General features: G+C 37.8%; 1 protein-coding gene across 1 annotated transcript; it reads left to right on the plus strand.

Moving 5' to 3' along the window:
- The first annotated feature begins 4,350 nt into the window (after nucleotides 1-4,350).
- LOC126584296 (uncharacterized) lies at nucleotides 4,351-5,242 on the plus strand. Its single transcript, XM_050248727.1, has 3 exons — nucleotides 4,351-4,717; nucleotides 4,843-5,029; nucleotides 5,200-5,242. Exons 1-3 carry the CDS (start codon nucleotides 4,351-4,353, stop codon nucleotides 5,240-5,242), a joined length of 597 nt encoding a protein of 198 aa, XP_050104684.1.
- The last annotated feature ends 5,591 nt before the right edge of the window (nucleotides 5,243-10,833 follow it).

Genomic DNA, 10,833 nt, shown 5'->3' on the forward strand with positions numbered 1-10,833 from the left:
GTCTTATATGTATGAATGATCACGATCAATAGATTTCAAATACAATTTTATATTTTCACTTTCATGGTGTTGTCAATTTAACTCGCTATATTCACAATGCATGAACAACATGACTATTTTACAATCACTTTATACGTGCGTAAAAATTAATATTGTCACTATGCATTATAAAATTAGATTCCATATACATTAACAATCACAATCAACTCGCGTATTTTAACATGCCTATATAATTAATAAAATGCATACATATATATCTAGATTCCAAACACAGTTTTATAATTTACAATTTCATGATCACGTGTTATTCCAAACACAATATTATATATTCTTACTACAATCACTTAATAGTTAATTTGGTTGTCCCTCTCCACATAAAATATGTTAACCCACAAGTGGATATTAATATTAAGAGTGTAATTGAAGGCATTAATATTCAACTGAGACTTGTTAATTGTACTACCGACTTCCATGTAGATATGCAAGTGTTTCAACATTATCGAAAAAGATAACATACTTTTCTTTTTATTAAAAAAATAAAATAACGTACAGATAATGATACATCCCGATCAAGATTGAGGCATGCTCACCATCACGTGAGGGTGACGTAGCTATATGCACAGTGCGGAAGCAATAAGGATAATAAATATACGAATAAATAAAAACCGAAAGTTACTAAAGTGTACTAATAAACAGGAAGTGTTAGGAGTGAGATACAAAAGTAAATACTCCTAATCAGAGCATAGAAAGTCTAGGTGCAGTCTAGTAGGACAAGTACTAATTATACAATACCAGAAGGTATCCTACAAATATTTTATTATGTCAAAACCGCCGAAGTCCTCAATGCCACCAACAATAAGCTTACCTAATACCTGGAGGGGTGCAAAACAGAAAACGTGAGTGGGCAAAAACAAATGTTTTACAAAACCATTTCATTTATCAAAAATTTTAACCCCTCGCCGTAAAACACGTATAATTTTCCCAGAAATAGAATATAAACATATGCATAAATGTATATATAAATATCTCAATTCAAATCATGCTTCACATAACCATATTCATAAGTATGCCATGCCAAAACATAAAAAATAGTATAAGTAACTCAGGTGAGAATAAATTCATGGAAAATAACATATTAGCGGGAACCCCTGTAGAAGTCTGTACGGCTGAATTCATAGCTCATTAGTCAATCTAGCCGGAGTCACTACAATGACCTATACGACACTACACTGCACATAAGTCGGAACCACTAAAAAGGGGTCTGTACAACAAGACTGGGTGTAATATAATTATGCTCAATACTACTCTCTCATAATAGTTGGGCGATAAATCGCTAGTCATCTACGAGTCAGAACCACTTATGATGGTCTGTACAACAAGATTGTGCACCTAAATTGGATCCAATATGAGCATATGGTACATGAGGTGACATTAAAAACAGGCATGTACTCTATCTCTAGTAATTCACAATCACCCGGGGTGCAAGTTTATGAGCTCAATGCTTCTCAATTAATCACAACTTTAAATCACATTCACAATTCATAACTCACCTGGGCTTACCTGAGCGTCCACAACACCACAATTATATATTATGCATCATATACTATTTCATATACAAAATACAAATTTATATGCATGGCATTCAAGGCATACTTTCATTTAAACGCATTTTCTGGGAAAATATCAAGTATATAAGTATATACTTAAAACCAAAAGCCCACTCACTGGTATATCGAAGGGTTGTAACCCCCGAGTCGCCCTTGACTGTGCTCGTCCTCTGGATAGATCTCACCTATATGCGAAATAACTAAATAAACGTTATTTAAAGCACATAGACAAAACTAGCTAATAACTTCTCATACAATGCTCAAATGGGGTGTTTGAATATACCAACATGATCTACACAACCCCACGAACATCCCCATATTTTTAAAATAATTTTTGGACGTCCCACGCGCCGCCACGCCCCAGCAAGGGCACTGCAACACGCGTGGCCACGCGTAGGGACCCCACAGAATCCCCTAACCCCGGTTAGGAATATTTCGTTAAATAGTAACGGAAACCGTTAATTTTACCTGACGGCGTCAAAATATTCCGTCAACTTTGACGGAATATTCTATCTTCTTCTCCGGTTAGCCTCGCCGGTCGTCGCCGTCGCAGTTCGCCGGAAACTGGAAAAATACGAAAACCTTCATATCTCGTCCAATTCTTAACCAAATTCCATGAAACTTGAACCAATTTGAAGCTTAGGACAAGTAGAACAAAACCTTACCCTTCAAAAGTCCTAAAACCGACGGAACTCGCTGGAAAATCCTTCTATATTCCAGCAACCTACAACTTGTCGAAACTCAACTTTCCGATGTCCAAATCACTTAATTTTTCTTCTCCGAGCTTCATGAAGACAATCTAAAGCTTCATATGCCCTTAAAAACTCCTAAAACCTCACATTAATTAGTGCATGAACATTGCATGAAATCTGGGGTTCGAGTTCTCGAGGTTTTTAAAGGTTTTAAGATCTAAAAATGGTATAAATCAACTCAGAGACTTGCAAGGAGTTAGAATCTTACCTTCTTGACGTCAATCCGTGCATTAAATGGTTGGTTTGATGTTCGTTCGTACGTTTTGTACGGAAATGGTAGGATGTTCTAGATAGAGGAGAGAGAGAGGAATAGTTTGTGTGTGTGTGAGTGGTCTGTGGGTCACCAACGAAAACCACAAAACTAAGTTCTAATTTGGTCCAAAAATTAAGGAAAAAATGTAAGTTTGGACCACCACTAGCATGCATAATACACACCACAACACTCACGTCCAAGGGTAAAATGGTCAACTCACGTCATCGATAATTTATTTCGGGACAGGCTATGACAGATAATAAATTTGCATTGCCTCCCATGCAATGGAACGGGTAGCAGAGCGGAGTGCTAGTTTGGGAAACTGCTATTCAAAGTCCATTATTTCAATTCATGATAAATACAATACAGACCCTCAATTCTACAAAAAAGTATTGTGGTATAATCAATTCATTCGTCTGATGATATAAGAATTGGTTACTGAAACTGTACCTTCAAGCATAATCCCGATAGTTACCTATATTATAACTTGTGAATTAGTTATATAATGTGATATTATTTCAACATTAATTCAATTTTTCTCATTTTGCGCAGTGAACCATAATATTGACACACAAAAGTGTAAGGATATAGACAGTGGCTAGGATTATGCCATCTGTCCAAAGGTTGTGAAACTTAGTTAGATAGTTAGTTAGACAGTTAGTCTTTCATATAAGTACATCGTTGTAATTACTTTGTGACCAAGAAAGATCAATATTACAGCTTTCTCTCTCTCTCTCTCTCTCTCTTTCTCTCTCTCTCTCTCTATTTCTTGAACTCTGATATTCTCCTTCGATCTTCCTCTTTCTACATTAACATGGTATCAATCGCCGTTGTTGCTTGCGCTATGTTCGTCGATCCTTCGACTGCTTCCGCTCATCTTCTTGCTTTGTAATTTGTTTTCTTTTGTTGATCGTGTATTGCTGTATTCTTGGTCAACTTCTGGTATTCTCTTTCTCTGTATTTTCTCGAGCTTCTACACTTCCCGATTGCTTTCATTTTGTGTCTATCAATTTGTGCACACCAGGTGTTTGTGATATTGCTTCTCTCACATTTCTATCTTCATTCTGCAAATATGGTTACTGCATCTCAATTACAAATTCTCCAATCGCCTATTACTGGTCTTATTTCTACAATTTCTACATCTGTGAATGTGAAGCTTGATGAGTCTAATTACTTGAATTGGCATTTCTAAATGCAAATGCTACTTGAGGGACACAGGATCATGAGGTTTGTTGATGGCTCTACTCCCTGTCCATCTCAATATGTTATGTGTTATGGTGTTGATGCTTCAAATTGTCCACTCCCTCTAAGAATGAAGACTACATTGTTTGGAAGATGCATGATCGAGCTCTTATGTAGTTGATTACTGCAACTCTGTCACCGGTTGCGATTTCCTATGTTATTGGAAGTACAAGTGCTTATGATCTTTAGACCCGGTTAAAGGAACAATTCTCTGTTGTATCTTAGACTAGTGTTTTTCAACTCAAGTTGAATCTTCAAACAATCAAGAAATGGACTGATTCTGTATCTCAATATCTGTAACGGATTAAGGAAGCTTGAGACTACTTGTCTGCAGTTATAGTTGCTTTTGCAGATGAGGATATTGTTATCCTTGCTCTCAATGGATTACCTCCCGAGTATAATACGTTTCGTAGTGTTATAAGGGGTCATGAGAATGTAATCTCTCTCCAAGAATTTAGGGTGCAGCTTCTTGTTGAAAAACTGATTGGGGACAGTAATGCTAATTCTCAGTTTTTGTCTGCCATGGTGGCTAATACCTCTGGTCCTAAATCCCATCAATCTGTTGGTGATCATCCAGGGTTTTCAGGTCCTCATCCTGGTTTTGCTGGTGGGTATTAATCTTTTCATTTCACTAAGAAGGGTAAAGGTAAAACTAATCAAGGATATAGGTATTCTAATCCTAGTCCCAGATAGCAGTTTCCCAATTGAGGTTCTCCTTCAGCACCTATTTTCTCTGGAGTTCTTGGACCTTCTCCATCACAGTCTGTTGGTTCTTCTTTCCAGCAAATACCTTGTCAACTATGTAATCAATTTGGTCACACTGCTCAATTTTGTCATTCAAAACAGTTGGAATGACAAGGTTGCCACATTTGTGGCAAGACAAATCATACTACCTGGTATTGTTTCTTCAATGATAAAGGTCCCAACTTTGGTGGTCCACACTATTCTCCAATGCCTACTAGTGCATATACTCATTTAGCACCTATTTTCTCTCCTCAATCCAATATCCAGGCTCTGAACACAATATCTTCTCAGTCTTCTTCAGCTCCTACATCACAGATTTGGCTTACTAATTCGGGGGCTACAAACCATATGACTGCTGATTTCAGTCATTTATCCATGGCATCTCCTTATCCCTCTAATGAGACAGTGCAAACTGCTAATGGTGAAGGTTTGCAAATTTCACACATTGGTAGTTCCATCATTCATACACATGTGCAACCACTAAAATTGAATTCCATCCTCTATGTGCCTAGGCTATCTCAAAATTTGTTATCAGTTCATCGCATTTGTCTTGATAACAATTGCTGGTTAGTCTTTGATGCTTATTGTTTCTGGATTCAAGACAAAGTCACAGGGAGGATCTTGTACAAAAGACAATGCAGTAATGGACTATTCCCCATTCCATCACTTTCCAATCATCAATCATTTCATTCTCCAGGCAATTCTAAAGCTTCTGCATTGCTTGGATAGCTTGTTAGCTCCAATCTTTGGCACAGTAGGTTAGGGCATCCTTCAAATACCATCGCTTCTATCATGCTTACTAAGTCTCATATCTCTTGTACAAAGGACATTGTTCCTAGGCTATGTCATAGTTGTTTAGAAGGCAAATTTACTAAATTGCCGTTTCAGTCTAGTGTGCACAACTTTGTAATTCCTTTCGAAACTATACACAGTGACCTTTGGGGTCATTCTCCATGGAATTCCATTGATGGTTACAAGTATTATGTAACTCTCATTGATGAGTGCACTAGATATTGTTGGTTGTTTCCTCTTGTCAATAAATCAGATTTCTTTGACATCTTTGTTGCCTTCTACTCCTTTGTGCAAACCCAATTTTCTACTTGTATTAAAACTTTACAAACTGATGGTGGTGGTGAATATTGTAACAATAAACTTCAAACTTTTCTTACCAATAAAAGTATCCTTCACCATAAATCTTGTCCCCATACTCCCGAACAAAATGGTTTGGCCGAGTGAAAACATAGACACATTGTTGAAACCACTGTCACATTGTTACAATCTGCCAAATTACCCTCTTCCTTCTGGACCTTTGCTTGTCAAGCTGTTGTATATCTTATAAATCGAATGCCTACACCAGTGTTGAATAATTGTTCACCTTTTGAAATACTTTTAGCATTCCTCCTATTTTGAAACATCTTAAGGTGTTTGTGTGTTCCTGCTTTCCTCTATTAAGACCTTATGTTCAGACCAAGTTGCAAGCCAAAACTACAGAGTGTGTCTTTCTTGGGTATGCCTCAAAGTATAAAGGATTCATTTGTTTTGATGTGTTAAAAGGTTGGTTCTACATTTCTAGACATGTTGTGTTTGATGAGACTAGATTTCCCTACCCTCACTTGTCTGCATTGTCTAAGCACAAACCTGTGCCATCTTCTTCTTCTCAGTCCTTGTCATCACTTTCAGTTTCTAATATGAATAATACCTTAGTTTCATCTCCACCAAACTCACCCCAATCACCTCTACCATCCAGCTATCCATCTAATGAAATACTGTCTTCTCCATCAGTTTCTTCTCTATTGCCTCATTTATCCCCAGTTTCACCAGCTAGTACTTCTTCTTAGTCCATTACTACTATTACAAGTTCTCAATTCTCAACTCCCTGTGGACTCTGATTTTAGTCCGAATTTACTTCAAGTGGTGTTACCACTTACTCCACTTAATATGCATCCTATGCAAACTAGAAGTAAGAATGGCATCATAAAAAAGAAGGCATTTTTCACTCAAGTGACTAAATCTCATGATGTGGATTTAACTTTGGTGGAACCTGCAACATATAAATCTGCAATGAAGGTCCCTATTTGGTATAAAGCGATGCAGGAAGAGGCTGATGCATTGCATAAACAACATACTTGGAGTCTTGTACATTTGCCTCCTTACAAGAACCTTGTTGGTTGTAAGTGGCTTTTCAAACTCAAAAAGAACTCAGATGGGACAGTGGCTAGACATAAGGCTCGCCTTGTTGCTAAGGGGTTTAGTCGAGAACCTAGATTGGACTATGGTGAAACATTTAGTCCCGTGGTTAAACCAACCACTGTGAGGTTAGTTCTAGCCTTGGCTGCTCACTTCATTTGGAACCTTCGTCAATTGGATGTCAAGAATGCTTTTTTGCATGGTTTGTTAAATGAAGAAGTGTACATGTCTCAACCTCCTGGTTTTGCAGATCCGGCACATCCTGAATTGGTTTGTCAATTACATAAGTCACTCTATGGATTGAAACAGGCCCCTAGAGCCTGGAATGAACGATTTACAAGTTTTCTTCCCACTCTTGGGTTTCAATCCACATATGCTGATTCTTCCTTATTTGTTAAGATTGTTGGCAATGACATTGTGGTACTCATCCTCTATGTCGATGATATTATTCTTACTGGCAGTTCTCATTCAGTTATTCAACAGGTGATCAACTCTTTAACCTCTGAATTTGACATCAAGGACTTGGGGGAGCTTCATTGTTTTTTGGGAATTCAGGTTCTCAAAACTGCTACGAGACTATTCTTGTCTCAGTCCAAATATATACTGGATTTGTTGCAGAAAGTTGAGATGGTTGACTGTAAGCCCTGTGACACTCCATGCTTACCCTACAATCGGTTAGTTAAAGATGATGGCACTCCCTATACTAATCAAACTGCATACCGGAGTATTATTGGCGCCCTTCAATGCCTCACTTTCACTCGCCCAGACATTGCCTTCTCAGTTCATCAAGTCTGTCAGTTTATGCAATCTCCAATGATGTCCCATTTTACAGTCGTAAAGAGGATTTTGAGGTATCTAAAGGGAACATTATCTGTTGGCATTTCTTATACTCGCGGGGATTTACTACTGAAAGCATTTACTGATGCCGATTGGGCTGGTGATCCCAATGATCGGTGTTCAACTACTGGTTTGGTTGTCTTCTTGGGAAATAACCCTATTTCCTGGTCCTCAAAGAAACAACACACTGTTTCTCGTTCCTCAACGGAAGTAGAATACCGGGCTACGTCTATTACCTCAGCTGAGCTTGATTGGATTCAGCAACTGCTGGAATTTATGCATGTCAAGCCTGCTATTCCTCCAGTTCTCTTTTGTGACAATCTTTCTGCTATCGCCTTGTCCTTTAATCTGGTCCAACACCAACGCACGAAGCACATTGAGATCGATGTACACTTTGTGCGTGAAAGGGTTGTTTAGAAGAAACTATGTGTTCAGTTTGTCTTATCTCGCGAACAGTTTGCAGATATTCTAACTAAGGGTCTTAGTACTCCTCTTTTTCAGTCTCATTGTTTCAACCTCATGCTAGGATTATCCCCTCATGAGTTTGCGGGGGCATGTAAGGATATAGATAGTGGCTAGGATTATGTCATATGTCCAAAGGTTGTGAAACTTAGTTAGATAGTTAGTTAGACAGTTAGTCTTTCATATAAGTACATCGTTGTAATTACTTTGTGACTAAGAAAGATCAATATTACAGCTTTCTCTCTCTCTCTCTCTCTCTCTCTATTTCTTGAACTTTGATCTTCTCCTTCGATCTTCCTCTTTCTACATTAACAAAAAGAACATTATAGTCACATGGTATTTCAAGAAAACTAATTATATTTTTCATGCGCTAATTCTAAAATTTAAACTAAGGGGAAAGGAATTCTAACTTAAGTATATAAGAGAAACGCTAATGCTAGCCAACTCGCCTACGTCCACATCTCTACTAATTTTAAGTCAACGGTTTTGTATAGCTCATAGTTACCGATCTCCAATTATATAGCTCATAGTTGCCGATCTCCAATCACTACATTCATGTGATCCAAAACCATGCAAGTCCTCTCCACATGCTTCAAAAACACCCCCATAAATCTTTTTTTGACCCTCCCACAAGCTTCCAACCAGTCACCAACTTTCTTAATTTGGCACATCATCTCAGCCACATGGCTGTCTGATTCCATGGAACTGCTTTTGCTCACAAGCACTTCATTCAAGTCGCTCTCAAAGCTAGTCAAAAACAATCTTTTGCATTCATTATGCAATGACTTTTCCAGGTTTGCGGTTGCAGATAAAACACTTCCCTTCACCCAATCTTTGAGGAAGTTTCCTTCTCTACCGCCAATCTGAAACGATAATCATTTTTATGCTTGATTTTCACATTACATGTGCCCTTACGTTTTCCACCACGAGTTTTACTTGATTATGAGTAGGGTTTGTAGCCTTCACTGAACTTTTCACTTGAATGCAAGTACTAGTGCTTCCTTGATAGAGCTAGGGCTGCTTGGATTTGTGTCAGTAGCTTTTAGGGTGCGTTTGTTGTATCGGACTGGACTAGCTTCAGGGACTAAGCTACAGTGTAGCGTTTGGCGTAGTGTCGGACTAAGAAACATGATTCAAATATTATATTATTTAATTTGTACTTATTAATATTTTATTATTAATTTAATTTATATTTATTAATATTATATTATTACTTCTACTTTTTCTTTTGTTCTTTTCTAGAATCATGTTTTCCTATTGTTTTCTCCACCACTATCTTCCTCCCCTCTCCCTTTTTTCTCCTTTATTTCACCCTCTTGTTCTCTATACCAGGTTGCTTCTTGCTTTTGTTGTTCCCTTTGTTTTTTCTTTGCCTCCGTGTGTGAGATAGGGGTTGAATTTTGAATTAGGGGTGGGATGCATGTGTTATTGGCTCGAAGGTGGGAGATAGGGGTTGAATCTGGTTTGGGTTTATGGGTTTTTTTATTTTATGGGTTCAAATTTTGAGAGTTGGATTTGGTTTTGAAAAGGGAAAAATTGAAAAAGTTTTGCTCTTTTGTTTCGAATTTTGCGGGATCTCGGTTTGAAAGGGTTATAGAAGGCAAGGAATGAGTAGATTAGAGGGGTTAAGCGTTGCATAGTTGGGCTTAACAGTCCGCTCAATTTTACGGGGTCCCGCTAAGACCCTCTAGCGAAGCTCGTAGTCCGGTTTAGTCGGAGCGAGTCTCATTAAAGTTAGTCCCCGTGTGTAACAAACATAGGATTACTCTACCATTTAGTCTAGTGTAGTCCAGTGAAAGCTAAAGAGGGCAAACAAACGCACCCTAAGGGACTAAGCTGGACTGGCTTAGAATAGACTTAGTTGGACTAACTTAGTAAGGCGTTTGGTTTAGTGTCGGTCTAAGAAAATGGACTAACTAAAAATTATTATTATATTTTAATTTATTATTATCAAAATTAATATATGAATAAAAAAATGGCATATCCCTCTTATTCTTCTCGAATTGCAGGTACTCTGCAACTTCGACCCCGTCTGTTCCAAAATCCATATGTTCCAAACCCATCGAATTGCAGGGCATATCCCCCATCTGTTCCAAAAACCCATCCAAAATTTCTGAAAGTCTGAGAAGTACTCTTGCCTCAACTACCAAAACCCAAGTACAAAAACCCACAAAACTTCACCAACCTAGACGCCAAAATCCCCAAATAAGACAATCCAAAACAAACCCACAACAATTCAATCAACAAAACATATAAAGAAGGGCAATTCCATAAGAAAATTGATCCCATATTCAACACGTTGAGACAATCGACGAACCCAGATCCAATGCGACGAGGCCATAAGAGCCGCAATATCGATCCAACCGTGGAGTCTCTGTCGACATAGAGCGAAGTACGGGGGGATGGATGAAGCGAAAAAGAAGACATAGTGATGCGAAAATTATCTTAACACACAAATTTAACCCTCTTTTAACAATTGTAGTACAAGTATAAATAGGGATCGTTCTGGACCGGGGATTAGGAGGGCTTGCTAATAACCTCTAAACTGACTCAAAAACATAAAACTAAACTTAAAAACACTTAACAAGACTCAAAGCAAACTTAAATTACTCAAAACAGCTTAAAACAACCAAATAAACTTAAACTAGACACTAGGAATGACTTTGGACGAAAATTGACTTTTACTTGAATCAAAACACTTAAAAAACACAAACTAAAACAGATTTGAAACACTTTGAAACAAGAAACT

The sequence above is a fragment of the Malus sylvestris genome, chromosome 10 (genome assembly GCF_916048215.2).
Source record: "Malus sylvestris chromosome 10, drMalSylv7.2, whole genome shotgun sequence".
NCBI classification, from domain to species: Eukaryota; Viridiplantae; Streptophyta; class Magnoliopsida; order Rosales; family Rosaceae; genus Malus; species Malus sylvestris.